The 21,585-nt window shown below is 49.2% G+C and overlaps 1 protein-coding gene across 1 annotated transcript; it reads left to right on the top strand.

Moving 5' to 3' along the window:
• Positions 1 to 42: 42 nt before the first annotated feature.
• Positions 43 to 18,727, top strand: Atmin (ATM interactor). Its single transcript, XM_052166633.1, has 4 exons — positions 43 to 383; positions 10,682 to 10,807; positions 12,409 to 12,608; positions 14,449 to 18,727. The coding sequence occupies exons 1-4, from the start codon at positions 60 to 62 to the stop codon at positions 16,256 to 16,258; spliced, it is 2,460 nt and encodes an 819-aa protein (XP_052022593.1). The 5' UTR covers positions 43 to 59; the 3' UTR covers positions 16,259 to 18,727.
• The last annotated feature ends 2,858 nt before the right edge of the window (positions 18,728 to 21,585 follow it).

Raw genomic sequence — 21,585 nt, 5'->3', positions numbered from 1 at the left:
GGAAGTGGCTGCGGCGGGGGCGGGCACAGCGAGAGGGGCCTGGCGGCCGTGCGGGAGCCATGGCGGCCACGGAGGCGGCGGCGGCTGAATCTGCGGGTCCGGCCCCGGGTATCCCGGCCACGCCGGCGAGCACGCGGGAAGCCGCCGCCGCCTCAAGCCCGTGGAGGCCGTCGGAGCCGCGACTGCATGGCAGCCGACCGCGACCGGCCAGGGCTCGGGCCGCGGCCCCGGTGCCACCGGCCCGGGAGCTGATCCAGCCGTCTGTGAGCGAGCTGTCCCGGGCTGTGCGCACCAATATTCTGTGCACTGTGCGCGGCTGCGGCAAGATCCTGCCTAACAGTCCTGCGCTCAACATGCACCTAGTCAAGAGCCACCGACTGCAGGTGAGCGGGCCGCGGCGGGGGCGCGGGGTGTGCGGGGTTTGCGCGGTGCCCTGCCTGCCACCTGCGCCCGACCGAGCACGGCGAGAGCGCGGGGCGCGCACACGCACCGGGCCAGCAGCTTCTCTCGGTGGCGTGCCCGCCCGCAACACCTCAGCGAGCTGCCTGTTTATCCAGGCTCGGAGGATGAGCGACAGGTGATGCCGCCGGGGCACCCAGATGCAACCTCACACGCTCTCCACCCCTCCCACGAAACTGCCGGAGGGTCCTACCTGGTCATTCAAAAGCAGCTGCGGGTTGGGCTCTGGGCACTTGAGCTACAAGTTTCACAAGGTTGCTAAGATCAACTCTGCGCCGAAATGAGAGGGGAAGGAGGTTTCTCCCGCGGATCTTTTGGTGGAGGTCCACCAGTATGACGGTTGTCTAACCTAGACTTCCCCGTGTTACATAAATGGGGAAGGTGGCTTTCAAACCTATGGTATACTCTGGAAGCTTGGGGGAGGGGGGGAATCAGATGGTAGGACCCCCCTGCCAGACCTGTTAAGTCACAGCTTTTACAGTAGGAAGCTTCCTTCCACCATCAGATCTCTCTGCCCCAAGGGCTCCAACTGGAAAACGCAAGTCACTGAAAGCAGTTTTGTGCACGTTTACCCTGGGATTTTCTCATTACTCGAAGGGTTGCAGGATCTGTCTGACCTTCAGGCAAACCCACGTTGGGCTTTCCCCTCCGAGAACTCCCCAACAGTAACTTTGAGGTTTTAATCTGTAGTAGGGCAAATAAGTGTGTTGTTCTTGAGGGGATGCCCTGCCTTTACTTAGCAGCTGGACACAAGACGCAACAGTGATCTCAGAGAAAGGTCAGTCAGGAATGTCAGCAGGGGCATGCCGAGGAAGTTGTGTGCCTCGTTCCAGACCACCACTCACTGCGGGCTTCAACCTGCACTTCCGGTTTCATCCTAAATGTTAAATTCTCTCTTCTTCTCACCATGATTTAGGTGTGTGAAGAGTGGGTGTGCCTGTAAGAATTCCACAACCTAATCCCTCTGTTCCTTACAGCTTGCATTCGACAACCATAACCTGCTTTCAGTGTTGTCCCCCTTGCTGATAGGATAGTTCATGTCCTTGTATAGCCCAGGCTATCCTCAAACACACTGTGTAGCTGAGGATAACCTTGAACTCTTGATCCTCCTGCCCTAAATGCTCTTAAAGTCATCTAAATGCTGAGACTGCAGGCATGCGCCATCATGCCCATTTTTATTCAGTGCTTGGGATCAAACCCAGATTTCAGGAATGCTGGGCAAGCACTCTTCTGAGCCTGAGCCCCAGCCCCAGCCCCAGGTGACTTCTGATCCCAAAGCAAAGCTGCCGTACTATTGGCCTTGGCCACGGTGGCTCTAGCCAGCATTTCTTAGCAAGGTATTTGTTCTTTTCTCTGGAGCTGTTGTTGGAAGCACTGTACCCTCAAAACTTGGTTATGCCTTGGAAGCACAAAGATGCCACTGGCTATGGCGAAGTGGTGTGGTGATGAACATTAGATTAGTGCTCAAAGCTCAGAAATACTCAAGAGGCCAGGTATACAACATGGGACTGGAGGAACATGTCTGAGGCAGCACAGGCTTGGCTTGGTTCAGTTCAGTTCTTAGGCAGGGCCTTGCTACGTCATTCTGGCTAGCCTGAATCCACTATGCAGACCAGAGCAGCCTTCAACTTACTGGGAATGTTGCTGCCTCCTCCCAAGCACCAGGGCTACAGTGTGCACTGTCAGGGCCTGCTCCAGCAAATGTGGATATCAACAGTCAGATGCTTACTCAGATTTGAGTATGTCAGAGAACCAGAGTCCTCTCTAGCCTGGAGCCTTTGTGAAGGAAGTCATTCTTTCCAGAATCTTCATTCCCACTTTCAGATTCTGCTATCTAGAGATGGCAATAAACAGGCTGGCCCATTCCTGAACCCAGATATTGAGCAACAGAAAAGGCTGTTGGGAGATTCCTGCTTGGTCTCTGGAAGCTTAGTTTAGCCGTATTTCAACTGCCTCAGGGCCGTGGCTGCCGTTTCCTGGTCAAGCTGCTCACTTCCTTGTAACCTTTGCCTCCTTAACCTCCAGGGCCCCACAGTTCCTAGGCGTCTTCTGTCGGATGGAAAGGGAGTCGGTTTTTTCCTATGAAGGAAGAGGCCTGTGTGACATAGCCATACCTTTGTGGTAGCAAACGGTGCCCTCAAGCTGGCAACTGCGCAGAGGCTCCTCAGTTCCATTCTTGATGTGTGTTATTCTCAAAATATTATTAGGAAAGAAAAGAGTGTCATGAGGACATACAGTCCCCAGAAAGAAGGCCCTGTGTTTGGGGGAGCGTGATTGAGCTCCCTGATCTCTCCAGCCTCACACTGGCTGAGTTTCTTCAACTCAATGGAAATTCTCGTTGTCTGGCCTACAGCTACTTGAGTGATTCTAATTGCGTTCCTTGTTTTTCTAATTTCCTGGCCGTGATAATTTTTCTCTCGCCTACCTGTTGTTGTATGGTTATTATATTCTAATCTACCCCGCAGCCTAATACCCAAGCCCTTCTGAAGGATGGCAGATAAGGCTGAGGAATTGCAAGCCGCCCTTGGTTTGATGCAGGTTCTTGAAATAAATGTCTATATTCCTCACCCTGAAAGGAAGTGTGGACATGTCACCAGCCAGCCGTGCCTGCAGTGGGCTCAGCAGAGAAGGAGCCGTGATGCAGTGGAGAGAGAGCTAAAATGATCCAGAGGAGGAGTGGGAGGAGGTATGCTCCGCCCGGCTGCTGGAGACGCATTTGATTTGAAAGCAGGGAAGGGTGCAGGTGGGCACTCCCAGAGCCTGTTCTCAGGTGGCATTCGGCTTCTTAAAGGGCAGCCTGGTGACCCAGGGTTCTGCTCCAGCCAGGGATATGGTTAAGTGAGTTAGAAAGGTGGCAGCAAGCTGCTCCACAGAATGTCTTGTGACGATTACTGACCTTCCATTTAGAGTAGGCTCCTTGGGCGCTTTCCGCAAGGCGGTGAGGTGCTAGGCAGCTTCTGCCTCCATCTTTATGGTCTTCTTGACTCGGGTCTTCAGCCACACACCCTTCGCCCTCCTTTTCAGCTCTTTAAAGTATCCTTCTTTTCTCATTTGTGTGCATGTGTGCATGTCTAAAGTATGGATGCTTACAGAGGCCAGAAGCCAGCACTGGGTCCCCTGGAGCTGGAGTTCCTGGTAGCTGTGAGCTTCCAGCTGCCACATGGGTGCTAGAAACCGACCTCAGCACGAGCAGCACCCGCTCTTAACCTTGGAGCCTTCTCCCCAGGCCCCCCTCCTTTTATCTGTGTCTTTTTTCCTGTCTTGGTTTTTGGAGGCTTTGTTGTGTGGTACTAAAGATGAAACCTGGGGACTCACTCCTGCTACCAAGTGATTCTCACTGAGTGACAGCCTTGGTCCCCACCATCTTGTTTTGGGACCCTCTTCTCTTTTGTAGATTCTTAAAACATTTAAATATTGTTATTTAGATATATTATTTTTAATACCTGTAACTCATAATATCATTTTAATAAAATGTCCCCACATTTCCATCTGAACGAGGGGCGTTTGGCTGGGAGTAGACTACGAGCAAAAAGGTGATGGAGTTCAGACCCTCATTCCATCCAGACACAGCACGGTGTCCCCGACTGGCACTTGTCCTTGACTCTGCAAAGGACAGCCAGGGAAATGCAGCTCTCCTGCCTGCCGTGACTCCTGTTGTATGGTGTATAGTTGTCTCCCCTCCCCAGCTGACCTTTGAACTCACTGTCTCAGAACAGTAGAAAGAAACCCCAAAGCCCTGTGAGCACCTATGATATAAAAGTTGGTCCTCAGAAGGAGGGAAGTGTGGGGCGGTGGGTGGCTGCCGGGGCACAGGGGCTTAGCATCCACGTAAACTGCAAGCTTACATTGAATATTTCCTGGGTTCACAATCCTCAGAGCCAATTGGTAACACCAGTGAAAGGCTGGTAGTTAAGGGTACAGGCAGGGCACCCGAAATGCTCCAAATCCACAACTCTTTGACCACCAGTCTGAAGCTCAAAAACCTTTCAGATTTAGGAGTGTTTGGGGGTTTTCCATCTAGGAATACTGAGACGGTAAAGTCTGTACAAATATTTGAATCTCAGAATCAGTTCTGGTTCCAAACACTTTGTAAAGGACATTTCAGTCTGAGCTCCATTAGGTATAAAAATAATGCAAGAAAGGCTGGGCACTCGAGTGCCTCGGGCCAGTGAAGTGTGGCCATGGGTGGCATCAGGAAGCTGCTGCAATGGCCCGTACAAGGCAATGGCGTGGGGCATTGTAAAAATATTCATCTGGGCTGGAAAGATGGCTGAGCAGTTAAAAGCACCATCTGCTCTTCCAGAGGTCCTGAGTTCAATTCCCAGCAACCACATGGTGGCTCACCACCATCTGTAATGGGATCTGATGCCCTCTTCTGGTGTGTCTAAAAACAGCAACAGTGTACTCACATAAAATAAATAAACCTTTATTTTTATTTTTATATATCTATAAATATATATATTCATCTGGGGCAAAAAATTAATGTTTTAAAATTAATTTTAAAATATTAATTTAAAAAAATACCTCAATGATTTAAGAGTGAGTACAGCTTTAACAGTGGGCCACTTTGGTCCCCAGCACCCACATAGATGCTCCCAACCACATGCAACACACGTTCCAGATGATCTGACACCCTTCTGGCCTCCACAGGCTCCTACATGTCTGTGGTATGCAAAAACTCATGCATGCACACACAGTACTTCAGAAAAAATGTTTATTTTTTTAAGATTTATTTATTATATATACAGTGTGCTGACCTCACGTGTACTTATGTACAGGAAGAGGGCACCTCTGGAAAAGGAGCCAGTGTTTGTAACCTCTGAGCCAGCTCTCCAGCCCCAGGATAAATAAATAAATAAATATATATATGGCAAAATACGCAGGATGCCAATTCAATTTTTGGGCACATTTAACAGCTTGGGACCTGATGAAGGCGACAGCTCCTTAGTGTGAATCAGCAGAAGGAACACATTCATGGACACATGAATTCAGGAGCTGGAAAGCACCTTTCAATTGAACACACGCCTGTGCGTTTCCTCTCACTGGTCATACCCGATGGCGAACGTATAAGTTGGTTCAAATGTTTTCCATTAAAACAGATGATAAGCCGGGTGGTGGCGCACACCTTTAATCCCAACACTTGGGAATGCAGAGGCAGGCCGATTTCTGAGTTTGAGGCCAGCCTGGTCTACAGAGTGAGTTCCAGGACAGCCAGGGTTACACAGAGAAACCTTGTCTCAAAAACAAACAAACAAACAAATAAAACAGATGATAAATTAGTAAATGAGATGAGGCTGGTGATGACAGTGTTAGTTGTCATAAGTGCCAGTGTTCAACAAAAACTGTGGTCAGTTAGACCAATGGTCCTCTACCTGTGGGTCATGACCCCTTTGGTGGGGGAGGGGGTTGGTGGGGGGAGGGGCATAGTGATATTTACATTATAGTTCATAACGGTAGCAAAATTAGAGTTATGAAGTACCAACAAAATCATTTTATGGATAGAGCCCAGAACATAAGGAACTGTATAAAAGGTCACAGCATCAGGAAGGTTGAGGACCAAGACCTTCACGGGGGAACTGAGGGAACTGTTTATTGATGTTAAGTCTTTTGGCAAAAATCAAAAGTGTACATGGCTGTGGAGATGGCTCAGTCAGCCCCACAAAACAGTGACAATAAAAAGAAGATGAAGGTTGAAGCTGGGGAGGTGGCTCGGTGACGAAGAGTGCTTTCTGCTCCTGCAGAGAACCTGAGTTTGGGTACTAGTTCCCACATCGGTTCATTCGCAGCCCTGTAACTCCAGCTCCAGGGGACCTGAGGCTCTCCTCTGGCCTCTGTGGGCACTGCATGTGTGACAGTGTGATACACACACACACTCATAAATAAGAATCAAATAATTTTTTTAAGTGGCACGTTGGAGGGATCAGGAGCTGGAATCACATACTTTGGTTAAACAGCGATTCAAGACTTTTACTGGGAACAAGAGAAGGGAGACTTCTTTGGGAGGCCACTTAAATATGAAGTGAGTATGAGTTTCTAGACTAACAGTTCTCAACTTGTGGGCCCAGACCCTGTTGGGGGAATCAAACAACCCTTTCACAGGGGTCACATACCAGATATCCTGCATATCAGATATTTATATTATCATTCATGATGGTAGCAAAATTATAGTTATGGAGTAGCAACAAAATAATTTTGTGGTTGGGGTCACCACAACGTGAGGTGACCCCAACCACATGAAAGGGTCGCAGCATCAGGAAGGTCACTGCCAGAGCTGTGCCATGGTCCTGACAAGTGGACCAGCACTGAAACCTCAGGAATGACTTCATCTAAAATGAAGAGTCAGGTGATGGAGTTTGGACAAAACAAGGCTTCCTTCCCTCTCAGCGAGTGGGCAGTCAGCAGGGCCACCTGTACCTCTACGAGCCTGGGGAGACTTGGGCCGGCCGGTTGGTAGCATCTCTCACTGGGTGCGCCCGGGGTCCTGTGCCTCTTAGCGGGACGCCAGAGGACTGGGATTTCTAGGCGCTCTGTAACAGCTGCCGCCTGAACCTGCCACTCACTTCTCTCTCTGCTGACCCGGAGACAAGCCGGCCACGGCCCACCCCTCCTCTACAGCGTGCTGGGAGGGGGCAGACAAGAAGCAGGTCTGAGGCCACCAGGAGTGTGAGGTGCGGGTGCCTACACAGAGGACCTGAATTTGATCCGCCACAGAACCCAAGTAAAAATGCCTGGTGTGGTAAGGTAGCATGTGCTAGTAATGCCAGAGCTCGAAAATTCCAGGCCAGTGAGAGAAACTCGTTCCTGAGAGTGTTACCCAAGGCTTTCTCTAACCTCCACACATAGGACATACACATGCACTTCAATTTCCTTAAAACTCCCAGTTGATGCCACTTATAGCCTGGTGTGGTGGGGTGTGTATATGTCCAGAGACTGAGGGAGGAGGCTAACTTGAGCCTCAGAACCATCCCGAGCAACATATGAAAAGCCATGTCTCTTAAAAATGCTTTATATTTATTATTATTGTTGATGTTGTTGTTAGGGGCTGGCTCACTTGTGGTTATTATTGTTGTTGTTATTTTTTTGAAGATTTATTTATTTATTATATGTAAGTACACTGTAGCTGTCTTCAGACACTCCAGAAGAGGGCATCAGATCTTGTTACGGATGGTGTGAGCCACCATGTGGTTGCTGGGATTTGAACTTAGGACCTTCAGAAAGAGCAGTCAGTGCTTTTAACCACTGAGCCATCTCTCCAGCCCTATATTTTTTTTATTATTATTATTGTTATTATTATTGTTATTATTATTATTTGGCTCACTCATGGTTGTCCAAGGACAACTTTTAAGAAATGGTCATGCCTTCTATCATTGGTTCTGGGAATTGGACTCTGTCCCTGGGTAACACTGGCCCAGAATTAAACACATAAATAGAGAAAACATTCTACAAGCTGGACATGGTAACACTAACATTCCGGGTACTTCTGAGTCTGGGTCAGATGGAGAAGTTCAAGGCCAGCCTAGCCTACTGAGTGAGGCCTTGTAAAGGGAAACTTGGGAGGAGGAACTGGACATGGTAAATACTGGGTTAAGAAAAATTGAGTTACACTTAGTTACAAAAACTTATCAGAACTGGGGAGGAGGCTGTGTGGTTAGTACTAGCAGCTCACAGCCATCTGTAATCTGTAACTCCAGTCCCAGAGGATCGGATGCCCTCTTTTGGCCTCAGTGGGCACCAGCCACACAAAATGCCCACATTACATAAAATAAAACAACAAGGCTTAATAGGAAGTGCGTAGGGCCTTGTATTGCTCATTACACGGCCAGCAGCCAGAGCCTACATTCAGACTATATTAAAGCTACTTTAGGTGATAGAATGATAATCAGATCCAAGTCCCAGCTGGGGACACGGCTCAGTGCTAGAGCACTTGATAGCGTGTGTGACGCCCTAGGTTCAGTCCTCAGTACAGGGTGGTGGGGAGGCGGCTCCAGCTATAAAGTGCACATGATGCAGACATGAAGACCCAAGTGTGGCGACCACGCCTACATTAGTGCTGCCTGGGAACGTAGCCACCAGCCCAGCGGAGGAGAAGAGTACCATACTCAGTGAGTGTATCAGTCAGGGTTCTCCAGGAGCTGGGCTTGCAGAATGCATCTCTCTGCATGTACAGGGGATCCATAGGAAGGACTTACAGGCTGCAGTCTAGCTAATCTGACAATGACTGGCTGTGAACACCAAGTTCAAGCATCACAAGGCGGAAGGTCTCAGCTGGTCTTCAGTATGTGCTGGAGTCCCAAAGAAGTAGGCCGGGATGCCGGGAAGGGGTGCTGCGCTAGCACGGGGAGGGCAAGCAGGGGTGCTGGGAAGGGATGGTGCATTAGCAAGGGGAGGGCAAGCAGGGGTGCTGGGAAGGGATGGTGCATTAGCAAGGGGAGGGCAAGCAGGGGTGCTGGGAAGGGATGGTGCATTAGCAAGGGGAGGGTAAGCAGGGGTGCTGGGAAGGGGTGCTGCGCTAGCACCGGGGGGTGGGGGGATGGGGGGGGTGGCAAGGATGGTGCACTAGCACAGGGAGGGCAAGCAGGGGTGCCAGGGAAGGGATGCTGCGCTAGCACGGGGAGGACAAGCAGGGGTGCTGGGAAGGGATGGTGCATTAGCAAGGGGAGGGCAAGCAGGGGTGCTGGGAAGGGATGGTGCATTAGCAAGGGGAGGGTAAGCAGGGGTGCTGGGAAGGGATGGTGCATTAGCAAGGGGACGGCAAGCAGGGGTGCTGGGAAGGGATGCTGCGCTAGCATGGGGAGGGTAAGCAGGGATGCTGGGAAGGGATGGTGCATTAGCAAGGGGAGGGCAAGCAGGGGTGCTGGGAAGGGATGCTGCGCTAGCATGGGGAGGGTAAGCGGGGGTGCTGGGAAGGGATGGTGCACTAGCAAGGGGAGGGCAAGCAGGGGTGCTGGGAAGGGATGCTGCGCTAGCATGGAGAGGGTAAGCGGGGGTGCTGGGAAGGGATGGTGCATTAGCAAGGGGAGGGCAAGCAGGGGTGCTGGGAAGGGATGCTGCGCTAGCATGGGGAGGGTAAGCAGGGGTGCTGGGAAGGGATGGTGCACTAGCAAGGGGAGGGCAAGCAGGGGTGCTGGGAAGGGATGCTGCGCTAGCATGGGGAGGGTAAGCAGGGGTGCTGGGAAGGGATGGTGCATTAGCAAGGGGAGGGCAAGCAGGGGTGCTGGGAAGGGATGCTGCGCTAGCAAGGGGAGGGCAAGCAGGGGTGCTGGGAAGGGATGGTGCACTAGCACAGGGAGGGCAAGCAGGGGTGCCGGGGAAGGGATGGTGCGCTAGCACAGGGAGGGCAAGCAGGGATGCTGGGAAGGGGTACTGTGCTAGCAAGGGGAGGACAAACAGGGGTGCTGGGGAAGGGATGGTGCACTAGCAAGGGGAGGGCAAGCAGGCACAGAGCAGAAGGTGAGGCCCACATTGAAGGTGTGTCTTCCTACCTCACATGTCCAGACTGGGAATGGATACACCCATTTCAAACCAAGCAAAAGCTCTCTCACAGGTGTGCCCTCCAGTTTTGGATTGCAGCTCATTCCAGGCATAGCCAAGTTGACAACCAAGAGTAGCCATCATAGTAAGGGGCCGAGTCTCCCAAAAACAGGATGGAGGGCCAGTGAGACAGCCCACCAGGTCAAGGTGCTAGCTGCCCAGCCTAATGCCCTAAGGGCAGTCCCTGAACACACATGGCAGAGCAAGGGACTTTGATAAATTGTCCTTTAACTTCTACATGTGTTCTGTAGCACATGCACACAAATATTAAATAAATCATTTTACTTCTTAAAAGTAAAAATAAAATGGAGAATGATTTAGGCCTGGTGTTGACCTCTAACCTTTATACAGTTACATATCATGCATGTGTGTGCAGGCTCATACACACAGTAAGAAATGGACAGCTGCAGTGCTACTAACGGGGCCCACATCCTTCTTACAGGAGTCTTCTCGGGCTGAGACTGAGTGTGGGTGAGGATGACACCCAGGAACTAGCACTGCCTGGTGTGGGGGCTGGGAGGGCATGTCTGCCAGCAGCCTGAGGTGATGGACTTTGTACGACAGTTGCTGTGTGTGCTGCAGACACCTTTACTTCCAGGCTAATGTTTGATTCTGAGACCAGCTTGGTCTACATAGAGAGAGCCAACCTTAAAAGGGAAAAAAAGGTAACTGTTGGATTTTACTTTTGTAGGATGGCATAGTCAATCCAACAATAAGAAAAGATTTGAAAACTGTACCGAAATTCTACTGTTGTCCCATCAAAGGATGTCCTCGAGGCCCTGACAGACCATTTTCTCAGTTTTCTCTGGTTAAACAGGTATGTCACTAACTATACTTTTCCCAGGGTGTGTGTGTGCTAATTACTTTGCTATTACCATGATAAAACACCATGACCAGGCTAGAGAGACGTGTGGTCAAGGGCATTGCTTGCTCAGGACCAGGCTGGAGAGAAGGCTCCGTGGTTAAGGGTACTGCTTGCTCTTCAGAGGAGCTACATTCAGTTCCCAGCACCCACGTAGCAAAACTTACAAATGTCTGTAGCTACAGTTCCAAGAGCTCCCACCCTCTCTCCTGGCCTCTGTAGGAACTGCACACATGTTGTACATAGACATACATGCACATAAATACCCATACACATAAAATAAAAAATAAATAAAACCACCATGCCTGAGGCAGCTTATAGAAGGAAGAGGCTTACAGTTCCAGAGAAGTGAGGACCCCATGGCTGGGAGCACAGCAGCAGGTATAATGGCGGTACCAAACGCTGAATGCTCATGTCTTAAACTACAAGCAGGAAGCAAACTAGGAAAAGCATGTGGCTTTGAAACCTCAAAGGCCATCCCTCCCCAGTGCATACTTTCACCAACTACACTGCACCTCCTAAACTTAACCAAACAGCAGCACCAGTCTCCTGGGGACCAAGGATTCAAATATCTGAGCCTGTGAAGCCATCAGACCAGCACAGTGGCATACAGATGGCATAAACTCAGTTGTGCCACACCTGCGGAGCAGGCAGAACCAGAGATCCAAGTGTGAGTTCTGAGGGAGCTGCTGGCCAGATCACACGGTGATTCCTCAGTCAGTGTGGGTGCATGGAACTCCACAGAAATCTTATCTGTCTTCTGGCCCACCAACAGCCTGGTGAGTTCCAGGACAGCCAGGGCTACACAGACCCTGTCTTTTTTGTTTTGTTTTGTTTTTTTAGTTTTTGTTTTTTGGTTTTTTTTGGATTTTTGGATTTGGTTTTTTCAAGGCAGGGTTTCTGTATATAGCCCTTGTTGTCCTGGAACTCACTCTGTAGACCAGACTGGCCTGGAACTCAGAAATCCGCCTGCCTCTGCCTCCCAGAGTGCTGGGATTACAGGCATGCGCCGCCACCACCGCCCAGCTGAGACCCTGTTTTGAAAAAAACAAAAACCAAAAAAAAAAGAAAGAAAGAAAAGAAAAGAAAAAAGAGGAAGTCAGGACAAGAACTCAAGGAAGGCTGGAACCTGGAGCTGCTGCAGAGGCCACGGAGAGTAGAACCAGGGCCACCAGCCCAGGGATGGCCCCACCCACAATGGGCTGCCTCCCCCCATTAATTACTAATGAGAAAATGTCCTACAGCCCAATCTTTTTGAGGCATTTTCTCAATGGAGGCTCCCTCCTTTCAGATAACTCTAGTTTATGTCAAGTTGACATAAACCTAGCCAGCACACTGTATATTCTTGCCCACAGCACTTAAGTGTAGTTGAGAATCTGAATACACAGTTGGTTCCAAGGCAGCCTGCCCACTGTGCATAAGGAGAGGCATATGTTAGACTGAGGTTTGTCACTGGCAAATGCAGCAGTACCTGGTGATCATGGGGAAGTTGGGTGTGTGGGTGGATCCTAATGTGATGCTGTCTCTTGTCTTCATCCCCACCGTGTTCTCTGCAGCACTTTATGAAAATGCATGCAGAGAAGAAGCACAAATGCAGTAAGTGCAGTAATTCCTACGGCACCGAGTGGGACCTGAAAAGACACGAGGAGGATTGCGGCAAGACCTTCCAGTGCACGTGCGGCTGTCCCTACGCCAGCAGAACCGCACTGCAGTCTCACATCTACAGAACTGGCCACGAGATCCCTGCAGAACACAGGTAAAACAGAGATGCTATGTTGGGTGGCTATGAGGAGTTGTGGAGCCAGCCACATGGGGAACAGGACCAGGGAAGAACCTGTGGCTTTCAAAAGCGTGCTTCTGGAATAGCAGCAGTAATAACGGAAGGGCCCCCGGGCCAGGATCCTCTTTATTTTTTTATTTGATTCTGGACCTAATGATAACAAGTGTGCGCCCCCTTCCCCCACCACTGTGTGCCGGGGTTATAGGTATGTGTGTACTACTGATCCAGGTGCTGTGTGTTTTTAAAGATTTTCATTTTTATTTATATGTATGTGTGTGTATCAGTATGTGTATGCAAATGGCATGTATACACAGGTTCCTGCAGAGGCTAGAAGAGGGCATTGAAGTGCCCGGAGCTGGCGTCACCGTGGTGTGACCTGTCTGATGTGGGCGCTGGAAACCAAATCAGGTCCTCTGGGAAGTAGCAAGTGCCCTTAACCGCTGAGCCACCTCCCCAGCACACAGTTCCCGATGCTCCCTTCCTGTTCCCATCTGAACAGCTCAGCTTCCAGCATCTTCTCTAGGGAAACAGCTTGCTGAGAGCTCAAAGTTAGAGTGTGACTCCGTGTTTCATTTGTCTGTTTCTCTACATTCTGTGGAGCTTTAGATCGACTCGGGGCCTCGTGAATGCTGGGTAAGGGCTCAGTCCTGAGTCACATCCAGTCCTCGAACTTCTTCCTTGACACCAGCCCTGGACTCACTCTGTGCCTTAGGCCGCTCTTAAACACCCTGCCTCAGCCTCCTGTGTAGCTAGGATAATTACAGGCTCAGCTTTAAATTGCATTTTAAAACAGCAAATTTATATTTGGTGTAGTGGCTTTCTGCTGTAGGTATGATACTTATAAGCTTCTTGATTTTAAAGTTCTGATTTTAAAGATCTAAGCTAAGGGTCCAGAGAGACGGCTCAGTGAGTCAAGGCCTTCAAGGCAGACGACCTGAGTCTGAGCCTCAGAATCCACGCGGTAGGAGAGAACCGAGTCCTGCAAGTTGTTCTGACCGTCACACAACAGATGTGAGTGACACACATGCACACACATAAGAAGTAAATGTAATTTTTTAAAAAATTCCTCAAAGCTGGGTGGTGGTGGCACACGTCTGTAATCCCAGCACTCTGGGAGGCAGAGGCAGGCAGATTTCTGAGTTTGAGGCCAGCCTGGTCTAAAGAGTGAGCTCCAGGAGAGCCAGGGCTACACAGAGAAACCCTGTCTCGAAAACAACAACAACAAAAAACCTCAAGTTGAGAATGGAGTGTACTAAACATATGCATGAAATCCCTTAGGAGACAGAAGCATGAAAGGTCCCAAAAGTTAAGGCCAGAGCTAGAGGAAGTCCCTGGCGAGAGGTCTGTTTCTGAATGCAAGCCTAACTTTTTTTTTTTTTTTTTTTTGAGACAGGGTTTCTCTGTATAACCCTGGCTGTCCTGGAACTCACTCTGTAGACCAGGCTGGCCTCGAACTCAGAAATCCACCTGCCTCTGCCTCCCGCGTGCAAGCCTAACTCTTAGCGATGCCAGAAGGGAAGCATCCTCGCCACTGTCCTGTGGGAAATGGCATTGAGTGATGATGACGCTATATGGGCTGGAGAGATGACTCGGCGCCTAGGAGCGCTTTCTGCTCTTGCAGAATACCTGAGTCTGGTTCCCAGGACAGATCTCAAGTAGCTCAAAACCACCCAGAACTCTGCCTCCGAGGAATCCAGTACCCACTTCAGCCTCTGTCACCAAGTGCACATAACTAACGCAGAGACACACGCATGCACATAAATAAATGTAAGTTTCATCTTCAATTATATTTATTTTTGCTTTGTTACTGTTCCAGAGACCCACCTAGTAAAAAAAGGAAAATGGAAAGCTACCTGCAAAGCCAGAAGTTGTCCAATAAAACCACTGAACCACTGAGTGACCAACCAGCCCCTCAACAAGTCACGCATGAACCACATGCTAACCAGGAAGTAAAGCTAGCAGCATCCCTCGAAGACTCTTGTAGCCCCCACACCAAAAAGCAGAGCATCTCGACGCCTCCCAGGTGCCCCCAGAAGCTGCTTCTACCAAAGCCCAAGGTGGCTCTGGTTAAACTCCCAGTCATGCAGTTTTCCCCCGTGCCTGTCTTCGTGCCTACCGCCGACTCCTCAGCCCAGCCTGTGGTGTTAGGCGTGGATCACAGTTCCGCAGTGGGTGCTGTGCACTTGGTACCCTTGTCAGTAGGAACCTTGATCCTCAGCCTGGATTCAGAGGCCTGCTCTCTGAAGGAGAGCCTACCTCTCTCAAAAATTATCAGTCCTGTTGTTGAGCCAATGAATACAGGTGTTCAAGTGAACTTGGGCAAAAGTCTGTGTAGTCCTTTACAAGAGGTAGGGAGTGTGTGTCAGAAAAACAGCATTTCCTCAACCAATGTGCAGACGGATCTGTCGTATGCCTCAGCCAACTTGATACCCTCTGCTCAGTGGCTTGGCACTGATTCCTCTGTGTCATCGTGTTCTCAGACTGACCTGTCGTTTGATTCTCAAGTGTCCCTTCCTGTTAGTGTGCACACCCAGACTTTGGTGCCCGGCTCTAAGGTCACGTCATCCATAGCTGCTCAGACAGATGCATTTATAGATGCCTGTTTCCAGCCTGGTGGGGTCTCCAGAGAAACCCAGACCAGCAGGATGCAGAACCGCACAGATGACCCAGTGCCGATGGGCCACACTAGCCTATGTGGGGACATTTTTGAAAGTGTCCATTCGTCATACAGTGTTCCCACTGACACCATCATGAGTAGCAGTTTAGTTGCAGAGACAGTAACTCATGGTCTATTACCTCAGAGTGACCCTAAGATCTTAAGCCAGGTCATCGAAAAGTCTGCACCCGTGTTAAACTTCAGTGCCCAGAACAGCATGCTTCCTTCACAAAATATGACAGATAATCAGACCCAAACCATAGATCTACTGACTGACTTAGAAAACATCTTGTCAAGTAATCTTCCAGGTCAGACACTGGATAACCGGAGCCTCTTGTCAGACACAAACCCTGGGGCTGATGCCCAGCTGCCGTCAGGCTCGGCCCAGAATTCTGGGATTGATTTTGATATTGAAGAGTTCCTCTCAGCCTCAAATATCCAGACTCAGACTGAGGAGAGTGAGCTCAGCTCCGTGAGCACTGAGCCGGTCTTGGAGTCCCTGGACATCGAGACACAGACTGACATCTTCCTCTCCGATCCCTCCGCACAGCCCTATGGGTTCAGGGCAGGTTCCGGCTTCTTGGGCCTTGAGATGTTTGACACACAGACACAAACAGACTTCAATTTCTTCTTAGACAGTAGTCCTCACCTGCCCCTGGGCAGCATTCTGAAACACTCCAGCTTCTCCGTGAGCACTGACTCTTCTGACACAGAGACCCAAACCGAAGGAGCCTCCCCAACTAGGCATGCCCCTGCTCTGGAGAGCAAGGTCCAGTTGAGCAGCACGGAGACACAGACCATGAGCTCTGGCCTCGAGCCCCTGGGGAACCTGTTCCTCACCAGCAACGAAACTCAGACAGCAATGGATGACTTCCTTCTAGCCGATCTGGCCTGGAATACGATGGAGTCCCAGTTCAGCTCTGTGGAAACGCAGACGTGTGCGGAGCTGCATGCTGTCTCCAGCTTTTGAAGTCACAGCCAGGCATCCCCTCCTTATGCGTTTAGAACACGGGGCCAAGGACAGTGGCACCGCCTGGGGATGTGGTGGGGCAGCTGTTTAGATTCTCTGCAGTTCTTGGTGTTTTGTACTTGTGAACACAAGATTGGTGTGCAAATGTGAGTGTATTATAAAGTGTAAAGTGTTGATCTAAAATGTCGCCTATGTTTGCTCCTGTGTAGCTATTCTATCTTTTTTAAAAAAAAGCATTTTACACTGTAAAACTTAGAACTGTTTAGCTATCGCCGAGCCTACCAGATAATAGGGTGCGAGCCTTGCATCTGCTTAACTGAGTAGCGCACAGCAGGTGCCCCTCCGCATAAAGGGCGCCAGATACATAGACAATGCTTGCGTGGCGCTGACGCCCGAGGTGCCACTACCCTGCCTTGTCGTGTCCCTCTGACTTGGAAGCACCAAGGGAAGCCACAGCTGTCTTTAGCTTTTATGACAGTTTTCAGTCTTTGCTGTCCTTTCCCTCCTGAGCTGTGACCTCTGCCAGCTTTGTGCCATCCTTCTCCCACCGTGAGGTTACTGGCCAGTGTGAGGACAGCAGGCCCCTAGTGTGAGGCCAGCAGGCCCCTAGTGTGAGGCCAGCAGGCCCCTAGTGTGAGGACAGGACAGCAAGCACCCAGTGTGAGGCCAGCAAGCACTTAGTGTAAATGGCAGTTTTGGTGAGAGGAAGGCAGTCTGGTGATGCCTGGCTGGTGATGACTCATTCAGTGCATTAGCCTGTGGAGACGTGCCCTGTGGACGTGGACACCCGCCCTTTTGGTCATCTTGGGCTCCTCCTGCTTCATAGACAGGCTTTCCTCTGCTCCCTCGACAGTGTTGATCAAAAAGATCTCTGTGACCAAATCTGTGGGATGGCCACACCCCAGACGGCAGCCAGCTGTGAGCAAACAGTGGCTACAGGGTAGTTCCTGGTCGGCCCCAGAGCTTCTAGCTTTCTATAAATTGGGGTTCCGGTGACTCCCCACTCTCTGTGCTCTGTTAATTTACTAGAACTCAGGGATACTGTTTCTGTGAAGGGTAGGCTGAGTAGAAAGGGGCAGAGGACTTCCTGCCTCCTAGGCACACCACCTACCAAGAATCTGCGTGTTAGCCTTGCGGAAACCTCCAAACCCAGTCTTGCAGGGTTAATGGCTGCTTTGTTGTGTGGGTAGAGAGTCGCTTAAACCATTAGTGATCAATTTAAGCTTGAGTGTCACCCTTCCCAGTGGCTTGGGAGGTAAGGATGAAGCTAAAAATAGCCCAACCTTTCGATCATTAATTATTCCTTGGTCACTCCTGTGACTTGTCCCCGTCTTACTACTGTCTGGCGGCTACCAGCTACCAGTGACCTCATAGCAAAACATTTTTTCTGAACAGGTTGTGTTTAGGGGAAGTTGTGTGCAAATACATACATCACCACCCCTACAAATATCCTTCTAGCTCCACGATAGACCATGGGGCCTACCCGACTGCTTCCCATAATGGACTCAGAGACCCTCAAAGAATTCAAAAGTAGACATGGGATGAGGGAAAGGCCTTCCTGCCCAGCCCCATCAGTATGCTGCACTTGTAATGTTGATGGGAGAAGCAGGGCCCACAACGTCTTTCCTTCCAGGCACCCCCATCTTTTCCTTGAAGGAAGCTCTTTAATCTGGCAAGCATAGCATGTGTACCTTGAGACTAGCAATTGTAGAACAGACCCATCAAAGTGTGTGCTAATCTAGATTCTGCTGTGATACATGCTTTAAAGAGGAAAAATCTAAAGACCAATTGCTTCAATGGTTAAGAACACTTTCTCATTCTGAGGGGAGGCTCCCTGGGCAAAGTAGATCATGGATTCATAGCTGCTACCCAGCTCTGAGGCAAAGTCAGAATGAGCACAGCCTGGGGACGCTTCCACTCTAGCCTGGAAAGCCCTGTTCTTTCTGGGGCATGTGTTTGTGCTGCTGAAAGCTGACCTTCAAAATAAAACGTAAGAGGACTGGTGATGACTCATTCAATGTGTTGGTACTGCTGCTGTTGTGGCCCATTCACCCAATGCAAGGGACTCGGTAATGGGCTCAGAACAGCCCGGCAGATGAATGCAACCCAGGAGCTAAACAGTGGTTGTGGTCATGTCTGTGAATGTGAGTTTCCGAACAGACATAAAGCCTTAACTTAGATTTTCTGTTGTTTTGGATCGTCACTGCCTTAAGCTATCTATTTAAGCCCTCCAGCTGAAGGAGAAATGCATGTCTGCCCGTGGCTCTTTGTAAATATAAGTGCAACGATCTATGGCTTTAAGTTTTTGTGTCTGTGGCAATGTGTCTTAATAGTTACAGGAAAAAGAATGGAGCATGTAATTGTCCTTTATGTGCAAGAACTGTCCCCACAAAAATCTTAAGTCACCTGAACTCCCCTAAGGTTGTTTGTAAACATAAATTTGGTGATTAAAGAGAAGCTAGAATTCTACCTTTCTGTGTGAATTTTGTCCATACTTAGGATGCGAGTTTGTTGCCCTAACTTTGAATGAACTCGTATATTTCAGACGATGGTGATGACATGGCTGTGCCCAGCTACCTGCACCGAAAGACAATGACACTTTTCCTCAAGGGATGAAGAGGGCACTTGGTGGTTCAGACAGCTTGCTGCCCTTCCAAAAGACCCAACTTTGATTGCCAGCACCCATATCACAACCAGATGTGGGTCTAGCTTCAAGGCCTTTGATGCCTTCTTGGGCATGTGTTAGAGAGGCCTTTGATGCCTTCTGGACTTGAGAGGCCACTCTAACACATGTGCATACACAACATTCGTAAGTTAAAAGTATGGGGCTGGAGAGATGGCTCAGCAGTTAAGAGCACTGACTGCTCTTCCAAAGGTCTTTGAGTTCAAATCGCAGCAACCACATGGTGGCTCACAACAATCCATAACAAGATCTGACGCCCTCTTCTGGTATGTCTGAAGACAGCTACAGTGTACCTACATAAATAAATCTTTAAAACCATAAGCCCAGCATAATATAATGGTACCTGCCTTTAATCCCAGCACTTGGAGGCAGAAGCAGGCTAGTTTCTGTGAGTTCAAGACCAGCCTAGTCCACTTAGCAAGTTCCCAGGATCAACCAGGGCTGAATAGTGAGACCTTTTCTCAAAAACAGGGCTGGAGAAATGGCTTAGTGGTTAAGAGCACTGACTGCTCTTCCAGAGGTCCTGAGTTCAATTCCCAGCAACCTCATGGTGGCTCACAACCAACTGTATGGGATCCAATGCCCTCTTCTGCTGTGTCTGAAGACAGCTACAGTGTAGTTGCCTTAGATAGATAATAAAAAAAAAAATCTTTAAAAAAAAACACATCTCTTTTTTTTAAGGTACACAATTACTAGTTTGCATTTTGAGATAGACAATGACATAACGGGAGTTTTTTAGGAAAGTTTATTATTGTTAATAATTCTGCGTGCCTTTTATCCAGCAGAACCAGCAGGCAGAACTCCCAAGTTCAAGGTCAGTTTAGTCTGCAGAGTGATTTCTAGAACAGCCAAGGCTATAATACAGAGAAACCAGTATGGGGGGAAAAAAAACTATGATAATTGGCTCGTTCATACACTCAGAACATGTGATCCTGGTGTAATGGGCTACCATCCCTCCCTGAACAGCTTCAGACTAAAACAAGAGAAACCGCAAGTCAATGGCTTTTTGCTGTCATCTACAGGAAAGACAAACTTATGTCTCTGCTCCCTTTGATAAAAAGAAAATGTGTGGTTTTGTAGCCTTATATGAAAGATACTGAGTCAAATTCAATACTGCTTTTTCACTCGGAGAAAATGGCCAGCAGTGGTCTGGCTGAGGTCCCTCTAGGAGCTGATGGGGCTGCATGTTGTCACCTTGTGTGGACTTGATTAGAATGTTCATTTCACCTGAGCCTGCTCATCCCAACTAGCAGTCCCGTAGCTGGGAAGATGGCGTAGTGAATAAACGACCTGGCACACTTACTTGAGCAGTGAAGTGGGCCAGAGTGGGCATGGCAGCCCGCCAGTATGCCATCCCAGAGAGATAAAGATGGGATCCCGGAGCAAGCTGGCTAGCTAGACCAGTCTTGGCAGCAAGCTCTGAGTTCAGTTGAGAGACCATGCCTCCGTGAGTAAGGTGGAAAGAAATTAAAGACTCCCAGTATCAACCTCTACATGACTATGTTCACAAACACGTGTACATACATATGAACATATACATACATGAAGACCACACACAGAATCATGAAAAATGCAAAAAAAAACAAAAAACAAAAAGCAAAAACTCCAAAAATACTTGCTTCAGGCGCTTTTGTTTCTTGTCTTTTAAGAAGGGGGCCTTGCCATGTAGCCCTGGCCTGACACAATGTCGGTAATCCTGCTTCTGGCTCCTGAGGCTTCAACTTATACATTGAAATCAATGCATGGAATGCTTTCTAAGGCTTTTAAAGAGATCATGAGGACAGGGCATGCAGCTTTGGGACCAAGTGCTATGAAATTATGTTCTCTTACATCACAGTGCATCTGTGCTGTCACCTGAAGAGTGTTCAAGTGTCATAGACCCCTCCATACTCCAGATCCACATATCCAGATGTGACTCTCATTGTTAAGTGACATGAATTTTCATCTAGTTTCTTCAGCCAAACGCTGCCTAGTACGATATTCTTAGGACCAAAGAGAGCCTTAGTTGTCTGCATGGTGCTCAAAGGGCCCTTTCTGTTGCCAGGGCTATCTCTATCAGCAGACACACTGGTGCCTTAGTTCACACATCAGGACATACAGGCTCTGGGACAAATGGAGAGGGGTCCTGGACTCTGGGTTCTCAAGCAGTTAATAACATGGGCAACACTGAAAGGGGAGCTTTTGGAAGGAACAAGGGCCAAACTGGGCAAATGGACAAAGGACACTGCCTGCTTGGACCGCATCAACAAGGCTCCTTGTTCTTTTCAAAGACTACATTTTATATTATCTTACTAAGTAACAAAATAAAACCATTTGTGACTGTTCTCACTCTACAGATTTCAGAGGCTAGCCTACAATAAGCATATTGACTCTCATAGGTCTCTATTAACCTTCAGTTCTTTGAAGCAAGTTGATATCACAAGAAAGAAGGCTACCAAAAGGACAACAGCAACTAGAAACAATTCTGAGAAAATGTTAGTCCTAGCCCAGAGAGTATGTCTAAAATGAAAGCAAGATTGAAAACAGATCTATGGTGACTAGTTATCTCCCTCAAAATTCTTTGCTCAACATGGGCGAAGGCCTGTTGGCTCTAGAATGGCTCGCCTTAAAGCCCGGCGTGCACAAATGAAACCTTGTTCTCAGA

The sequence above is a fragment of the Apodemus sylvaticus genome, chromosome 21, assembly GCF_947179515.1.
Source record: "Apodemus sylvaticus chromosome 21, mApoSyl1.1, whole genome shotgun sequence".
NCBI lineage: Eukaryota > Metazoa > Chordata > Mammalia > Rodentia > Muridae > Apodemus > Apodemus sylvaticus.
Note: the sequence above shows the minus strand (reverse complement) of the source record. Positions and strands in the feature narration are given on the sequence as shown.